At 64.3% G+C, this 17886-nt stretch overlaps 2 protein-coding genes across 2 annotated transcripts; both read right to left on the minus strand.

Moving 5' to 3' along the window:
- Window positions 1–3250: 3250 nt before the first annotated feature.
- NEUROD4 (neuronal differentiation 4) lies at window positions 3251–4526 on the minus strand. The gene has a single exon (XM_054002261.1). The coding sequence runs from the start codon at window positions 4500–4502 to the stop codon at window positions 3549–3551; it is 954 nt and encodes a 317-aa protein (XP_053858236.1). The 5' UTR covers window positions 4503–4526; the 3' UTR covers window positions 3251–3548.
- An 8596-nt stretch (window positions 4527–13122) lies between these two features.
- Window positions 13123–15848, minus strand: LOC128821294 (sporozoite surface protein 2-like). Its single transcript, XM_054002245.1, has 4 exons — window positions 15770–15848; window positions 13976–15544; window positions 13438–13531; window positions 13123–13266 (listed from the first exon to the last, which is right to left on the minus strand). Exons 1-4 carry the CDS (start codon window positions 15828–15830, stop codon window positions 13263–13265), a joined length of 1728 nt encoding a protein of 575 aa, XP_053858220.1. The 5' UTR covers window positions 15831–15848; the 3' UTR covers window positions 13123–13262.
- Window positions 15849–17886: the final 2038 nt, after the last annotated feature.

Consider the following 17886-nt stretch of genomic DNA (forward strand, 5'->3'; position numbering starts at 1 on the left):
GGGGCTGGGGGCTGGTCCCCAACGGGGGAGGTGGGACAGGGAGTCCCCTCTGTGCGACACGGTGTCCCTTCATGGGTCAGTGTCCCCTCCATGGGTCACTGTCCCCTCCGTGGGTCAGTGTCCCCTCCATGGGTCAGTGTCCCCTCCATGGGTCATTGTCACCTCTGTGGGTCAGTGTCCCCTCCACAGGTCATTGTCCCCTCCGTGGGTCATTGTCCCCTCCGTGGGTCAGTGTCCCCTCCTTTGGCTTTGGCCAGGGCTGGACCCAGAATTCCCCAGGTGGGATGGGAGTGGAAGCTGCCCCCAGACCCCACCTGCCCCATGTCCCCCCACCTGTGGGACCCCTGGGGGGGCTGTGTGGTGTCCAGGGACCCCCAGAGGGGACAAGGGACCCTCCCCACGGCCCCCGGGCTGGGCGCAGTGAGCGTGTCCATCCTCAGCAGTGCCACCCCCCCATCCCGGTGTCCTCTGGGGACACGAGGGGCGCCCCCACCCCCGGGTGCTCCATGCCCCCTCCCCGCACGAGACGGGGGCCAGCTGTGCCCTCACAGCGCGGGCCTGGCACAGCTCCTGCCCTGCTGGCACGGGCTGGGGCTGCTGGAAGGGCGCACACGTGCCCGGGGGAGCTGGCACCGAGCGGGCCTTGGCCACCGGCCAGCGGGAGAGGGGCTGGGGGGGCCGGGGGCACAGCTGGACCCTCGGCCCGGCCGCTGTCCTCAGCCCAGGGCTCCCAGGGCATCGCTGGGGGGTGGGGGGGTCCTGATGCCACCGGGGGGGTGCGAGGGGGTGTGGGGGGGTGCCTGGCACGGAACTGTGGGGGCATGTGGGGCTCACGGGAGTGTCACAGCCCGGGGTGTCCCAGTCTGGGGTTTGTGTCCCAGCCTGGGGTTTGTGTCACAGCCCCCTGTTTGTGTCACAGCCCGGTGTTGGTGTCACAGCCTGGAGTTTCTGCCCTAGCCCGGGGTTGGTGTCACACCCCACTATTTGTGTCACAGCCCCTGTTTCTGTCCCAGCCCGGGGTTTCTGTCCCAGCCCGGTGTTGGTGTCACACCCCTCTGTTTCTGTCCCTCCGTGCAGACCCGGCTGGGTGACACGTCGATGTCACGTGGTGCCCGGAGCGGGGCAGGGTGAGCCCCCTCCCAGGTAAATCCAGTCCAGGTAGGTCCATCCCAGGCAGCTCCATCCCCGCTCGGCGCATCCCATCCCTGTCCCTAAATCCCTTTTTTTGGGGGACGCACGAGGTTCCCCCCGCCCCCCGCCCGTTCCCGGCCCACTTCTCGCTCGGAGCGGTCCCGCAGGGCCCTCCCCCGGCCCGGCTGCAGCTGCGGGGGCCCCCGGAGAGCCCCCCGCCCCCTGCCCGAGCCGGGCGCAGCTTGCGGGGCCGAGCGGCGGCGGCTCCCCCGGGCTCCGGCACAGCCGGCGCGGGGCCGGGGGACAGCGGGGCGGGACACGCGGAGCGGGGTCCCCGCGCGAGGGGACGCGGGGGGGACGCGCCCCCAAGGCCGCCAGACGCTGCCGAGGGGTCGGGGCACAGCTGGGGAGGGACGGAGGGACTGCGGGGGGGGAGACGGGGTGAAGTCAGGACGGCCGTGTCCCCTCCGTGGAGCAGTTGGGACAAATCTCAGCTCCCCACATCCCCTCGGTACCCCCAGGGCTGTCCTGTACCCCCGTTTCTGGGACCCCAAATCAGTCCTGGGACCCCAGGACTGTGCTGTGCCCCATTTCCTGATACCCCAAATCCCCCCAGTAGCCCCAGGGCTCCGCTCTGCCCCCGTTCCTGGTACCCCAAATCCCCCCAGTCCCACAGAGCCCGGCTCCAAGGTCAGGGATCCCAGCTGGACCCCAGCACAGGGGGCTCAGATCCTCTGGCAGCCCCCCACCCTCACCCCAGCCCCCCCAAAAAGGAGACAACAGCCCCAGGGCGAAGCTGCTTGAAACAAGACCACAACTTTATTTGAGCTAAAAACCCCAAATCTGCTCTCTTTACAAAAGGATAAAACATTTTCAGTACAAAAGGGAAGAAGCCCCAGGACCCGGGGGCTGGGCAGGGACCTCAAATCATCTCCAAATTCCCAACTTTATACAAAACCAGGGAGATTTGGCCAGCCAGGCTCGCAAGGCCAGTGGGGCATCAAAAATAGTTGCCTGGATTTTCTTTGAGAAACAAAATAAAATCGTTGCATAGCATTTAAAAGTTATTGCTCATCTCAAAATGCTCAGAGGATTTGGGAGCTGTTGGCAGGATCCCAAATCTTTGGAATGGCCGTTAAATACAGAGTTAAATATGGAAATATTGGGGTTTATCACCAGCAAAAAAAAAAAAAAAAAAAAAAAAAAAAAAAAAAGGTGGTGAGGGAAATAAATTAAATAAATAATGGCTAATAAATAAATAACCCTGGAGCACCAGCACGGTAAAAACCACAAGGTCTCCAAGCAGGGAATTCCCACTACAAGCCTAGAAGGCAGAGGGGGAAAAACCTTGGGCACATCCCAGATTTCCGTGGAAAACGGGAGGGAATAAATTAGGATTCCTCACACACAGTAATTAATAAATAAAGCAGGGAATTAAGACAGGTTTTTGTTGGCGCTCAGGACTCGGAGCAGGGGAAGGGAAGCTGTGAACCAAGGGGAGATGAGGCCCCGGGAGGGAGAGGGGGTCGGTGGCTCCTGTTCCAGTTGGGATTGTGGGAGGGATCAGAGGGATCCCATCCAGACCAGTGGGATCCCATCCAGACCAGCGGGATCCCAATCCAGACCAGCGGGATCCCAATCCAGACCAGCAGGATCCCAATCCAGACCAGTGGGATCTCAATCCCACTGAAATTCTGGGAAGGATCAAGGGGATCCCACCCAGATCAGTGGGATCCCATGCAGACCAGTGGGATCCCAATCCCATTGGGATTCTGCAAGGGATCACTGGGATCCCATTCGAGATTCCCAGGTCTGTTGTAGGGCACGGGGGGGTGAGGTTGGGGAGGGGAGCAGTGGAGGGATGGCCACAGGGCCTGGCTGGGCCACCATCATGGGGCAATGGACCACTGTCCCTGGACACTGTCCCCCCATCCCTGGACGCTGTCTCCCCATCCATAATGGCAGAAGGAAAAGGTTCTCCCTGGGGTGAGAATTTTCTGTGCTGGTTTCCCACAAGTGCCCGGCTCATTCCCATCCGGCCGCTGCTGGACTGGGAAATCCATGACCCCACTGGAGCTTGGGGAAGGGACAGTGCTCACCCCAAGGGGCAGGAGGAGCTGTGTCCCCACACCAGGGCGAGGACAGGGAGAGGATGGACAATCCCAGGGCTGGACCTGGTGTCAGGATGGACGTCCTGGAGGCAGAAACACCTTCGGGAGCATCTCTGGGGGACGCAGCAGTGACCACTCAGAGTCCAGAATGGCTCCTGGGGACAGCTGGGACAGCAGCACGGTGACACCGGCCACCTCCAGGGCCACATCCTGCAGAGATGCTCAAGGTCCCTCACCCGGCTGTGTCCATCCCGGGGATGGCTCCCCGCCCCACTTCTCCCTGCCCCAAACCCGTGCCAGGCCCCGCTACTCGTTGAAGATGGCGCCGAGCTGGGGCCCAGCCACGTGGGGTGGGAAGGACTCGAAGCTGACGTCCAGCGGGATCTCGTAGCGGGGCACGGAGCTCTGGAAGTGGGAGCCATGTCCGTGGCCTCCGGCCAGGCTGACCGAGGGGTAGTGGGCCATGAAGGGGTAGGACTTCTCCAGCTCCGGGGACCCGTCCTGCTTCAGGGAGAAGTTCCCGCTGATGCTCAGGGGCGGCGTCAGGGGCCCCTCGTAGGGGGGCGTGGAGCAGTCAGAGGGGTGGCTCCCGAAGGACGCGTCCACGAGGCTCTTGAAGGCCGGCGGCTTCAGGTGCAGCAGGTGGGACTCCATGGAGCCATAGGGGGGGCTGGGCAGACCCTGGTAGCCAAAGGAGTGGCCAGCCAGGGCCGGCTCGCAGGGCTTCTCCTCGTGCTTCTCCACGAAGAGTGGTTGCGGGCCCAGCTGCAGGCAGCCGGCCACCAGGTTGCTGGTGGGCTGCGACAGCCCCTTGCACAGCATCTCCACGAAGCTCTTCCCCTCGGGCGTCTGCCCCGTCTCCAGCACCTCGGACAGGGCCCAGATGTAGTTCCTGGCCAGCCGCAGCGTCTCGATCTTGGAGAGCTTCTGGGTTTTGGAGTAGCAGGGCATGACCCTGCGCAGGTTGTCCAGGGCGTCGTTCAGGCCGTGCATCCTCGTGCGCTCCCGGGCGTTAGCCTTGACCCGCCGCGCCCGGAACCGCTCCAGCCTGGCCTTGGTCATCTTCTTCTTCTTGGGGCCCCTCCTCTTGGGCTTCTCGCCATCCTCTTCCTCCTCCTCCTCCTCCTCCACGCTGTCATGCTCCTCGGTCAGGGCCGGCACCAGTGTGAAGGGAGCGGTCCTGGTGTCCCCCTCCTTCAGCTCGGCCTTGGCTGCCGGCATTTCCTCCAGCCAGGCCTGGCTGCTGACGAGCTCGGCCATGTCCGAGGGCTTGGAGCAGGTCTGGGGCACCTGCAAGGGAGGGACGGGGACGTGGGGACGGATCCCAGAGGGAGAATCCTCAACACGTTGGGAAAATCTCCCTCCAGGCACACCAGCACCTGTGGATTCCTTTTTTCCATCTATTTCCCTCTCAATTTCCAGTGGATTTTATTTGGGAGATGCTGAATTTTGTTTGGGAGATGCCTCTCCCTGAGCTCCAGCAACATTCCCAGAGCTTCCAACCATCCCATTTCGGGGTGACTCCCACTCCTGAATCCCTCCTTGTCACATCCTCCACCCTGACTGTCACATTGGGGGTGACAAAAGGAGTCTGGCAATTCCCGGTCAGAGATTTTCCTTCCCCGAGCCCTCGGTGGCGGCCCCGGGTCCCCATTAATCGGCCCCCCCAGATCCCATCACCGCCCCTGGCTCATTCCATAAAGCTTTAGCCACTAAGCAGCTTTGCTGGAAGTGCTGCCCGAGCCGTTGCTCCCCTTTCCCGAGCATCCCACGCGGAAAATCCCACTCTTAATATGCGTGATGGGGCTCCCAGGCAGGATTAGGGTGTTAATTGCTGTCGTATCCCCAAAGGACCACGCGGCCCCAATTAACTCCTGGCGGAGCACCGGGGGTCTGGCGGAGGATGGGAAATCGAGGGGGGTGAGGGCGAGAAAGGATCGTTTTTGGGGGTGAGGGGATGGATCCGGCTGGACCCGATTCCCTCTGGTGGGATGAGGGGATGGCCACGTTGAGATCGGCCCCAAAACGCTGCAGATCGGCCCCAAACCCCCCCCCCCCCAAGCTGCAGCCGGGGGTCCCTTTCCCCTCATCCTCAGGGATCCTCCCTCTCCTCGCTGCACCCGGGATCCATCCCGGCGGGAAATCCCCGAGTTTGGGGCTCCCTTCTCGAGGGAAAAGCTCTCTCTTTGGAAGTCCCGTTGGGATTTTTAAGGGGATTTTGCTTTCTTTCTACAGAATATTGATTTCAAAATAAAAAAAAAAAAAAGAAGAAATTACACAAAGAGGGAATTGCCTGAGGAAATCGCTTCCTTCCCCACCATCCCCTCCATCCCCAGCGAGACCCCGGCCCCGCTGCGCCCGGGGTTCACCGAACCCTCGCTGTGTCCCCCCCCAGCCCCGGGACAGCGGCTCCATCCCCGACGGGTACCGGGGGCAGCGGCTGTGACCCCACCCCGCCCCTCAAACCCCCCCCGTGCCGGGGTCCCGCCGCTCCGCCGTCGGGGCAGAGCCTCCCGCGCCATCCCGGGGGAACCGGGAGCACCGAGCGGCCGCGGATCCCCGTCGGGGGCACCCCCGGACCGGAGTACCGGGATCCCGGTCCGCCCTTACCTGGGCACCACAGCGAGTCCCCGCTGTCACTTGTGTCACTTGCCCGGGGACATGGCGGGGTCGGCCCCGGGGGCGCGGGCAGCTCCCGCCGAGCGGCACCGGGAGCGCACCGGGAGTGCAGCAGGCACCGGCGGCTCCGCGCTCGGGCGGTTTTGAGAGCTCCGTGCTGCCCGCGGCTCCTGCCCGGCCGCGGGTCCCGCGTGGCTCCTCCCACGGGGGGGGAGTGACCGGGCCCGGCTCCTCCCGCGGCCCCACCGGGACCCCGACGGCAGCGCCCGAGCGTCCCGGGGTTGGCAGGGGGGGACACCCCCGGTTATCGGGAATCCCTGGGTAGGGGCTCGGGGACACCCCCGGATCCTGGGAACCTTTGGATGGATCCCTCTGGATGAGCCCCTGAATGGACCCCCATGGATGGAGCCCCTCGATGTCCCCCCTGGATGTCCCCCCCAGTTCACCCAGCCCCAGGACAGACCCCGGCACTCGGTCCCCCTCCCCCATCCCCCAGGACACGATGTGACAGTGCCACCAGCGCCACAGGCCTGGGGGGTGTCCTCACCCACCGCCCCCCTTGCTGGGCACTGCCCTGGTGACACCGAGGGTGACACCGGCTCCCCCCTTCACTGGGCACTGCCCTGGTGACACCGTGGGTGACACCGTGGGTGGCACCGGCTCCCACTCGGGTGCTGAGGGTGGGCACGGGGGCTGCGACCCCCTCTCGGCTGTAATGAGAGAGCGAAGGGGAGTAATTAGCGCTCGGCAGAGCCAGAAGGGGCCCGGCCGGGCTGGGGACAGGCAGGGGAAGGGACCTCGGGGCTCGGCAGCCCCCGGGAAGGGAGAGCAGAGGGCAGAAAAAGACCCCCCCCCCCCCCGAAATTCCGGGGGTCCTGGGTCGTTTTGCTTCATCTGGGGACTGGGGGAGCCCCTCGGACCTGGGGTTCCCCCACCTTGGGACAGGAGCTGGAAGCGGGAGACAGCGATGACACCCCAAAAATCATCCCCGTGACCCCCTCCTCATCCATCCGCTGCCCCCCAAATCCCCGCCAGCCCCGCGGGACCCTTCCCCGCTGCCTGGGAGCGCTGGGAATCCCGGCGGCGGCAGGCCGGGATTACGGGGAATACTAATTAATTCATTAGTCGGCTCCGTGGCTCCCTTCCCGGCGCGCGGCCCGGGCGGCAGGAACAGATTGCGGCCGATAAATCTGCCTGTTGCGGGCCCCCCCTGACAGATGGCTCCAACAGGTCCCGGCACCCGCACAAAGGGGCCGGTGGGCGCCCCGGGGAAGGGGGGACATGGCCCGGGCTCCCCCGGGGCCGCGGGACCCCCGGGGGGTGCGGGGCATTGTCTGCGCCGGCCACGTGCCGCCGCTGGGCCCATTGTGCGGGGGCCCCGCAACTGTTGGGGTTACGGCGGCCGCGGCCCCCCCCGGGAACGCTCGGCAAAGATGTTCCCTTCCCTCACGGCCTTCCCTTCCCTTATCCCCTTCTTCTCCTTCCTTTCTTCTTTCCCTTCCCCTTTCCTTCCTTTATCCCCTTTCCCTTCCCTTATCCCTTTTTCCTTCCTTTCTTCTTCCTTTCCTTCCTTTATCCCCTTCCTTTCTCTTTCCTTTCTTTTTCCCCTTTCCCTTTTCCTTCCCCTTTCCCTTCCTTCTTTTATTTTTCCCTTTTCCCTTTCCCCTTCCCCTCCCACCCCCAGGAACGGGCCCAGCCCCCCCAGCCCTGCCCGGGTGGGCGCTGGGGGTCCCCGCTGTGGGCAGCAGGGAAGTGCCACCCGTGTCACCCCATGTCGCCCGTGTCACATGTGCCCAGGGCTGGGGGCCCCAAATCCCCAGCTGTGCCCATGCCACGAACTGCCCACCTCCTCCCCAGAGCCCTCCCACTCCTGGGAACCCCCACAAGAATGGGGGGATGTCCCCCCCTCCCGCACCCCACTTTCCATCTTCCCCCCGCCCCATTTAACCCTTCCCTCTCTCGGGGGTCCCCCTCACCCCACATCCCCCCCTCTCCGCATTCCCTGGCACTGGTGACACCCCCAGCCCCGTTGCCCCTCTCTGCCGCGGGGGTTCCGGGCAGTGCGGACCCCCAGGGATGGGCAGTGCCCCCCCAGGGAAGGTGTGGCATGTCCTGAGCTTGTCCCTCCCGAAATATCCCCCACAACGTAACCCTTCCCCAGGGAAACCCCCTGAAATCATCATCATCATCATCATCCTCAGCCGCGGGGGACAAGGACGGCTCCACCAGGATTTAGGGGGACGCGGAGCCCTCCCAAGAGTTCCAGAAAACGAAATTCGGGATGCTCCACCTGGATGATGCCTCACGTGGATGCAGCTCCACCCCGGGGACGTTCCAGCTGGAAAGGGGGATGGAGCCACCCCAAAGGCGCGGATTGAGCCGAGTTTGGGGCTGCTGAGAACGAGGAAAGCTCATCCCGGCCCCGGCCCCGTGTCCCCCCCGGCCCGGTGCCTCCGGCGGGGCCGCGGCCTGGAGGGGAGGGCGATTTCCAGAGTAAACACTGGCCGAGGCCCCCGCGGCCCGCCTGGAATTCCTGGGCCCGTGCGGAAGCGCAATTAGCGCGTATTAACGGGGTCTAATTTAATCCCGGCAGCTGCGCCCGGGCCGTCTCATTTGCATAACACTGGGGAATGCAATTAGGGAGAAATGAGGGCTTGGGGGGCCCCGGGCTTGGGGAGGGTGGGGGGCTGCGGCCAGCGCTCGCTGACCCGTGTTTGTCACTTTGAGCGATGGTGGCACCGGCGAGAGGTGGCGCGGGGGCGGCGGGGACAAAGGGACGCTGTCCCCGGGGTCCCCCCTCGGCTGAGTTTTGGGGTCTCCAAACCCCAGCCGCGGGGTCCCGGAGGCTCCGGGGGGAATTTCCCCGCCCCGATGGAAATTGTGGAAATGCTGGGGCTGGAGAAGGGGCACGTCAGGGGCTGGGGACAGTCGGGGGGGACCTCCTGCCCCCCCAAAACCTCCGCGTGTGGGTGACAGAGTGGGGGACACCTGACATGTGCGGGATGAGCCTCTCGCACGGCCCCTGCCTCAGTTTCCCCTTCCTCAGGTTCCCCTTCCCCATTTTCCTGCTCCAGTTTCCCAGAGCTGGGAAGGAGGGGGAGAAAGGGGCAGGGAAAAAAGAACTTTTTGGAACAGAACCCCCTGGAGAGGGGCTTTTCCTGCCGGGAACCCCCCAGGAACACCCCCAGAGGGAATTTCTTCCTGCTGGGAACGCGGCTCATGGGGGGTCCTGGGTGGGCTGGGGTGCCTTTGTCACCCCCCGAGGGGAGATGGCAGCGAACAGGGAATCACACCTGGAATCTCACAGGGAATCATCCGTGGAATCACAGGGATCTCACACGGAATATCACATGGAATATCACAGGGAATCACTCATGGAATTGCACATGGAATCGCACAGGGAATCACATGAAATCAGACCGAGAATTTCACATGGAATCTCATGTGGAATCACAGGGAATTACCCATGGAATCACACAGGAAATTTCACAGGGAATCAGACCGGGAATCACCCAGGGGATCCCACATGGAATCGCACAGGCAGTCACACCGGGAATTGCACATGGAATCTCAAGTGGAATTGCACATGGAATCGCACAGGGAATCACATGGAATCAGACTTTAAATCATCCATGGAATGGAATCACAGGGAATCACATGGAATCAGACTGGGAATCATACACTGCATCATCCATGGAATCACAGAGAATCACGAGGAATCAGACCGGGAATCACAGGGAATCACCCACGGAATCACATGGAATCAGACCGGGAATCAGCCATGGAATCACATGGAATCAGACCGGGAATCACGCATGGAGCCGCACATGGAGCCGCACGCGAGCGGCTCCCGCATCCCCGGGCCGGAGCTGACCTCTGCTGGCGGGAGTCCTCAGCAGCCGAGTCCCCCCCGGGTGTCCCCCGGTCCGCTCGGGGGGGTCCCTGGCGCCCCCATCCCGGCGGCAGGGGGATTTGGGGGAGCCGGGACTTGTCCAGGCTGGGATCCGCGGGCGGGGGGGCTCGAGAGGACCTGGGCGGCCTCTGCCAGGTGGGGCTGGGGTTCAGCACTGCCAGGGGGGATTTGGAGAGTTGGGATTTGGGGTTTGGCACTGCTCTGGGGGCTGGGGGATTTGGAGAATCAGAATTTGGGGTTCAGCACAGCTCTGGGGGGATTTGGAGAGTCGAGATTTGGGGTTCAGAACTGCCCTGGGGGGATTTGGAGAATCAGAATTTGGGTTTGGCACTGCCCTGGGGGTGCTGGGGGGATTTGGGGTCCCAGGACGGGAGGCACAGCCCTGGAGTCACAGGACACTGGGACAGGCCCATCCCGCACCCCTGGGTGCCACCCCAGGGTCCCCCCGCTGCTGTTTGCGGCCACGGCCACCCCTCACACGCCCCGGGGGATCCCGACAGGGGTGTCCCCCCTTCTTGGGACCGGTTCCTCCCGGCTAGGGGGCTCCCGGCGCCTGTCGCGACATTCCCAGGGCATGGAAAAGGTCCCTCCGCAGCCGAGCCACCCCCGGCCGAGCTCGGAGGAGGAGGAGGAGGAGGAGGAGGAGGAGGAGGCGGCCTTGGCACAGGCGGGGGCACTGCTGGCTGGACGGCGACCGCGGGCCCCAGATGTTGAGCTGCGGGCACGGCTTTGCCCGTTTGGCAGCGTCCTCGCCCAGCTGCCGCCCCTGTCCCGCGGCTCCGCAGCCGGGGCTGCCGAACCTCCCCGGAACGGCCCCGGATGTCCCCCGGGGCCCGCGGCGACACCTGGGCCAGCCTGGCCCCGACCCAGGCGTGGAGCCGCGCCGGCATTCCCGGAGGGAACGGGGGATCCGCGCCAGCTCCGGGGAGAAATCCCTCGGGATGAGCGGCCCCGACCCCTCCGCGGACACCGGGAGCAGGGGGGGGCTTGGGGGGCCTTTTCCAGGGTCAAGGCAGAGATCCCGGGGGACCCCCAGCTCCCCCGCGCAGCTCCGTGCAGCGAACGGGGATCTCCCGAGCCTTCCCAGGTAAATCCATTAATTACTCGATGAACCGAAATTCATTAGGATCGGTTCCTCCGAGCACGGCTGCTCCGAGTGGGGCCCTTGCTTCAGCTCCAGGATCCACGTCCCCGCTGATCCGGGGGTGCTCCCGAGGGGACAGGGGCTGGAGGGGACATCGCGGGGTGCTCCTTGTCCCTGCTCCTTCCGAGGGACCCCCAGAGCCACCCTCAACCCCATCCCTCCATCCCACCCCATCCCGGCCTGCAGACCCAGGAAAAACCTTCCCTGGCCTCGGAGGTGTGGGGTGGGGGCTGCACCCCAGTGCCCCCCGTGCCCCCAGTGCCCCCCCACTCCCATTACTGGGGACATCACGGTCTTTCGGGGCCACCGCTCCGGGCGGGATATCCCGGGAGCCAGCAGGAGGTCACGTGTTTAGATGTCACCACCTGGGAGTTGATGACGTCACATTCACGTCACCACCTGGCAGCTGATGATGTCACCTGGATGTCACCACCCTGCTGATCCCAAAACTCTGTGGGGTCCCCGAACGACCCCCCCCCCCCCCGCTCTGTTTTTCTGCTCAGTCCTTTATTTGGGGTCAATTCCCGCTATTTGGGGACAACGTCACACTCGGCCCCATGCCCAGGTGGCCGAAGGTGACATTTTCACACCGGGTGGCCCCACCCGGGTGGGTCTCAGCAGCGGGAGCCTGATCCCAACCCCGCTGCAACCCCAAATCACGCTCAGTTCCCCCTCGGGGGACAATGACAGCGCCAGGAGCTGTCGGGAACGACTTGTGCCACCTCCCTGGGGACATCCCACTCAGAGCCCGGCTCTGCTCACCGCCAGCTTTTTTCTGGGGGAAAAAAAAAAAAAGAGAAAAAAAACCACCCCAAACCAGCCGGAAAAGCAGATTTTTGTGAAGCTGTGAATTCTCTCACCTGCGCTGGGAGCTCGCACCGAATTCATTTTTCCGCCCCCTCGGTGTCCCTGGGCCGGCTCCCAGCGGGGCTTTGCATCCCCCCACCAGCCTTTCCCTGGGGAAAAACGGCCCAAAAAAACGCCGGGTTTGGGGAAAAAGCTGCCCGGCAGCGGTGGGAGGAGGCGCGGTGAGATGTCAGCCAGAGAGGAGGAGGAGGATGAGGATGAGGCAGCTCTTCACACCGGGATGAGGCATTTCCCTGCACCGGGAGGGGCCGGGTTTGTTCCTAGAGGGGATTTATTGAGGGGAAAATCAGAAATTTCAGGTGTTCCCCCACCCTTGGGGAGCTGAGTGAGTTGGGGGTGAGCAGAGAGTGGAAACAGAGCCACCAGACGCCCTTTAATGGGCTCCCAATCTGGGAACCAGTGGGCACCAGTTCAGCCGCGTGCCCTGGGCCCGTGTGGGGTTTTTGGGGGGAACAACCCCAAGGACTTCCCGGAACCGGGACCGGGCTGATCCCGGGCGGGGCCGGGGTCTCTCGGGAGGGTCCCGCGGCTCTCCAAAGACGCGGCGCTGCTCCCCCCCCACCCCCCCCCCCCCCCGATCTCCCGCTTCCCACGGAGCTGCCACCTCATCGCCATCGCCATGGAAACCGCAGCCCCCCGCCCCCCCCGGGCAGGGCTCTGGCACAGCCGGGGGGTGCCAGAGCTGCCAATCCAACAGCTCGGCCCCCGTGCAGGGGGGGATGGGACCAGCCGTGGCACCGGGGACATCCCCAGGGATTGTCTGGGACCCCCCCCAGGGCTGGCGGTCACCCCCGCAGTGAGGAGAAACGGGAAAGGGACAAGGACAGGAGGTGGTGGATGTGGCAAAGGGGACCAAGCTGTCCCCCGCCACCCCCCGCCCACCCAGGGGTCCCCGTGTGTCACCCCCAGTAAGTTGGGGACCCCCGTGGGGACCCCCGAGCTGTCCCTGCCCGTGCTGGAAGAGCCTCGGGAGACAGCGACCCCCCAGCCCCCTTAAGGAGGGCCGGAGCCCAGCTCCAGACTGGGACAGAGAGTCTGGGGACAGGGAAAGGGGGCTGGGGGTTAGGGTCTGCGGCTCTGGGGTTTGCAGGACCCGGAGGCACAGCTGGGCACAGCTGAGCACAGCTGGAGGGGTCCCCGCGTCCCTGCGGAGCAGTGGGAGGGTCTCCGGGATGGATGAGGATGGAAGACGCGGCTGAAGACCCCAAAAACGGGCAGCGGGATGGGATGGGGGGGTTGTCGGTTCATTGTGCTGGACCCCAGGACATCCCCCGGCCCCATTTCCCCCACCCCCGGAAGAGCCGGCAGGACACGACGGGCGGCGTTTGGGATCGGCTTTATTTGGGATGTGCGGGGCGGGCTGGGGGGGGGTCTGGAGCGGGGAAAGCCGCGGGACGAGCCGGGAGCTCAGCGGGGGCAGCGGGATCCGTCCCCCGGCCCTGGGGGGAGCGCTCACGGTGCTCACGGCGCTCACCGCTCACCTGGAAAAAGAGAGAACACAGCGGAGCTGAGCCCCGGCCCAGCCCCCCCATCCCACCTTGGGACCACCCCCCCCCCCCCCAGCCGCCCCCCCACCCCCCCAGACGCGGGGAGGGCCCAGAGCCGTTCTGGGGCGCTGACCTCGGGGCACCAGCCCGAGCCCCCGTGCGCACCCGAAGATGTGGTTGCTCAGGTGGGTCACCAGCCAGTTAATCGCGTCCATCAGATGAGACAGGACCCCCTCGTTCTTCTCGGCTTCCTGCGCCTCTGCGGGGGCAAAACCAGGGGTCTCCAGTGCCCCGAGGGGCTCCTCTCCCCCTCCTCGGGGTCCCCCCCCACCCAAAGCCGTGGCGCTGGCACCTGGCACGTCCTGACCCCTCGTGTGATGCCCCGGCGGTGCCACCGTCCCCTGTCCTGGCTCTGTCTGTGCCTCGGGGGGTCTGACCCTCCCATTCCCTCCCCGTCGGAGCCGGGACAGGGATTTGGGATAGTTCCCAACCCTCGGGAACAAACTGACCTGGCAGCACCAACCCCACCTTGGAACAGAGACAGAACCCAAAGATCTGCCCTTCCCTGGGGGTCCAGGGGGTTTGAGGGGGGGTCCCAAACCAGATCTGTCCTTCCCTGGGGGGTTCAGGGGGTTTTAGGGGGGGCCCCAAACCAGATCTGCCCTTCCCTGGGGGGTTCAGGAGGTTTTGGGGGTTTGCAAACCTTTCAGTTTTTCTGCCAGTTCCACCAGGACATTCGGATCCAAGTTGAGCTCCTCCATCTCCTCAGGGCCCTCTTCGGGATCCTCGGACTTCTCTGGGCTCTCTTCAGACTCCTCCAGGTTTTCTTCAGGATCTTCAGACTCCTCTGGGCTCTCTTCAGAATCCTCGGGCTCTTCAGGGTTTGCTTCAGTATCCTCGGGCTCTTCAGGGCTCTCTTCGGGATCCTCGGATTCCTCTGGGCTCTCTTCAGAATCCTCGGGCTCTTCAGGGTTTGCTTCAGCATCCTCGGGCTCTTCAGGGCTCTCTTCGGGATCCTCGGATTCCTCTGGGCTCTCTTCAGAATCCTCGGGCTCTTCAGGGTTTGCTTCAGCATCCTCGGGCTCTTCAGGGCTCTCTTCGGGATCCTCGGATTCCTCTGGGCTCTCTTCAGGATCCTCAGGCTCTTCAGGGTTTGCTTCAGCATCCTCGGATTCCTCTGGGCTCTCTTCAGGATCCTCGGATTCCTCAGGGCTCTCTTCAGAATCCTCAGGCTCTTCAGGGTTTGCTTCAGGATCCTCGAGCTCTTCAGGGCTTTCTTCAGGATCCTCAGACTCCTCAGGGTTTGCTTCAGGATCCTCGGGCTCTTCAGGGCTCTCTTCAGGATCCTCGGGCTCTTCAGGGCTCTCTTCAGGATCCTCAGATTCCTCTGGGCTCTCTTCAGAATCCTCAGGCTCTTCAGGGTTTGCTTCAGGATCCTCGGATTCCTCTGGGCTCTCTTCAGGATCCTCAGATTCCTCTGGGCTCTCTTCAGGATCTTCGGGCTCTTCAGGGTTTGCTTCAGGATCCTCGAGCTCTTCAGGGCTCTCTTTGGGATCCTCGGGCTCTTCAGGGCTCTCTTCAGACTCCTCCAGGCTCTCTTCAGGATCCTCGGACTCCTCAGGGCTTGCTTCGGGATCTTCTGACTCCTCAGGACTCTCTTCAGAATCCTCGGGCTCTTCAGGGCTCTCTTCGGGATCCTCGGACTCCTCCAGGCTTTCTTCAGGATTCTCAGAATTCTCCAGGCTCTCTTCAGGATCCTCGGATTCCTCAGGTTTCTCTTCGAGATCCTCAGATTCCTCTGGGCTCTCTTCAGAATCCTCAGGCTCTTCAGGGTTTGCTTCGGGATCCTCGGGCTCTTCAGGGCTCTCTTCGGGATCCTTGGATTCCTCAGGGCTTGCTTCAGGGTCTTCCGACTCCTCAGGGCTCTCTTCAGAATCCTCAGGGTTTGCTTCGGGATCCTCAGACTCCTCCGGGCTCTCTTCAGAATCCTCGGGCTCTGCGGCGCTCACTTCGGGATCCTCCAGCTCCTGGGGTTCCTCGTTGGGGTCCAGCAGCCTCAGGGGTTCCTCATCGGGGTCCAGGAGCCCCAGCAGCTCCTGGGGTTCCTCATTGGGGTCCTCCAGCTCCTGGGGTCCCTCATCGGGGTCCAGGAGCCCCAGCAGCTCCTGAGGTTTCTCCTTGGGGTCCTCCAGCTCCTGGGGTCCCTCATCGGGGTCCAGCAGGTTGCCGAGCTCCGTCAGGAGCCCCTCGAAATCCAACTTCTCCACGGGGCCTGTGGGAGGAAGAGGAGAGGTGGCATCGCCCACCTGGGCAGGGGCCGGGAGCCCCAGGACCCCCCCCCCCAAGTCTGGTGACACTCTGGGCACCCTGACCCCCCTCCCGCACCCACCAGGACCCCCCAAGTGCCACCCGCAGTGCCACCCGCAGTGCCACCCGCAGTGCCACCCTCAGTACCACCCGCAGTGCCACCCCGGTGCCACCCGTGTCCCCAGCTCACGGGCAGTGGCCAGGCTGCCCACGAGCCCGGCCAGCAGCAGCGCTGCCCAGAGCTTCATCATCGCGGCGGATTTCGGGCACGGATCGCAGCCGGGAGAGCGCGGGGATGAGCCAGGACCGGGCTCTGCCCCTTATGAAGGGACTGGGGCAGGGCTCGGGCACGTGTGGGATTTTCCAGGTGTGGGCAGGTGCCCGTGCCAGGCCGGGATTAGCCCGGATTAGCCCCGCAGCCCCCCCGGGCCAGCCCAGCCCCAGCCTGGAGCAGTTCCTGACCCCCCCAGAGCTCCGTGGATCCCCCACTCCAGAGCAGCCCGGTGCACCCCAGAGTCCCCCAGGGCACCCCCGGTGACCCCACACGCCCTCCCAGCCCCCCCAGCACTGGGTTTGCAGTGAAACTGATGGGAAAAGGACAGGAGGGGACATTTGGGGGACATCTGGGGACATGGAGGGACACGGGGGAAGGGGGTGTGAAGACAACCCAGTCCCAGCCCTGGTGGGGAGTGGGGATATTTGGGGGGGAGGTGATGGGAATTGTCCCACTGGAACTCCACGGGAGTGTGGCTCCGCTTGGGGAGTTGGGGCAGGGCAGCCCCGTCCCCTTTGGGATGGGATTGGGTTTGGGATTGGGGATGGAACTGGGGATGGAATTGGGGACGGAATTGGGGATGGAATTGGGGATGGATGTGGATGGAACTGGGGCTGGAATTGGGGCTGGATGTGGATAGGAACGGGGCTGGATGTGGTGCCAGTGGGGACGGAGAGCACCCCACACCAAAGCCAGCCCCAAATGTAGGACACGGGGCCCTGCTGGCAGCTCCCCCCACTCCTTCCCTGCCCCCCCAGCTGCTCCTGCTCCCCGTGGGAAGCAGCTCCCACGGCTTGGCCACATCCTTCCTCTTGGCTGCCGAGCCGAGGGATGAATCCTGGGTGTTTTCCATCATCCCAGCGCCCGAGGGAGGATTTGTGCCATCTTCCTGCCTGTTCCTCGTGGCTCAGAGAGTCCCGTTCATTCCCGGTGGGAAGAGGAGGGCGAGGAGAGCCTGGCTGTGCCCCGGGCAGGGATTTGGGGCAGCCAGATCCGGGAGGCAGAGCCTCCAGCAGGGGATTGGAATCCTGGATCAGGGAGTTAATCCCCAAACGCCCTCGTGGGGAGGCAGAAACACCTCATGGCAAGAAGAACCTCTTTGTGCTGCTCCAGCACCCAGAAGTTCCCCTTCCCATCTGATTAATTAATCCTAAATGGGCCCAAAATCCCCCTAAAACCCTCCTGGGAAGCACCACGGGCTCCAAGGTGTCCGTGAAATGTGCTGGAGCTGCTGATCCCTCTGTGGAGAGCTGGAGGAAGATGTCCCAGCGTGTCCCCAACCCCATCCCTGTCCCAGTCTGGTTCCCAGTGGGATAGGACCGGCCCCGGGTGTCCCAGGGATGGGTGACATCTACCAGGGGTTGGTGACACCCCCAGGGGTTGGTGACATCCACCAGGGGTTGGTGACACCCACCAGGGGTTGGGGACATCCACCAGGGGTTGGTGACATCCCCAGGGGTGGTCCGTGAGCTCAGCTCTGCCCACCGAGGCTCTCCCAGAGGTGTCCACAGCCCCTTCCAGGCTCTCCCAGCTAATCCCGGGTTTATTTCTGGGCCAAGCCGGGGAACAGGAACGGCACCCGGGATGGGGCTGGCACCAGGGGGTCCCCGGCTTGGGGTCCCACACTGCCCCGGGAGCGAGGTGAATCCCGGAGGAGCTCCAGTGGGATGGAACCGTCCTCCCCAGCATTTGGGGTGCAGCCCCGGGGCCGCAGGGATAATCCTGGAGCAACTCCAGTGGGATGGGACCATCCCCCCCCCAGATTTTGGGGCACAGCCCCGGGAGTGGGGTAATCCCGGAGCAGCCCTGGTGGGATGAGACCGTTCCCTCCCGGAATTTGGGATTTGGGGTGCAGCCCCAGGGCCCCGGGGATAATCCAGGATCATCCCAGCCTGGCCGCTCTCCACGGGGAAGCCCCGGGGCTGTTGATCCAGCGGGATTTCCCTTTCCCAGGAGCTGCTGCCGGTGCCACCCTGGCACATCGAGGGTCCCGGGGGGGCGGCCAGGACGGGGACAGCGACACCCCGGGGACA

The sequence above is a fragment of the Vidua macroura genome, chromosome 38 (assembly GCF_024509145.1).
Source record: "Vidua macroura isolate BioBank_ID:100142 chromosome 38, ASM2450914v1, whole genome shotgun sequence".
Classification (NCBI taxonomy): domain Eukaryota; kingdom Metazoa; phylum Chordata; class Aves; order Passeriformes; family Viduidae; genus Vidua; species Vidua macroura.

Bases quoted from the DNA above. Each gene is read 5' to 3' on its own strand.
- NEUROD4 (XM_054002261.1), bottom strand. From the start codon at position 4,502: ATGGCCGAGCTCGTCAGCAGCCAGGCCTGGCTGGAGGAAATGCCGGCA.
- LOC128821294 (XM_054002245.1), bottom strand. From the start codon at position 15,830: ATGATGAAGCTCTGGGCAGCGCTGCTGCTGGCCGGGCTCGTGGGCAGC. The intron at 15,545-15,769 runs GTGAGCTGGGGA...TTCCTCCCACAG, and splicing joins GGGCAGCCTGGCCACTGCCC to GCCCCGTGGAGAAGTTGGAT. The intron at 13,532-13,975 runs GTTTGCAAACCC...TTGCCCCCGCAG, and splicing joins ACTGGCAGAAAAACTGAAAG to AGGCGCAGGAAGCCGAGAAG.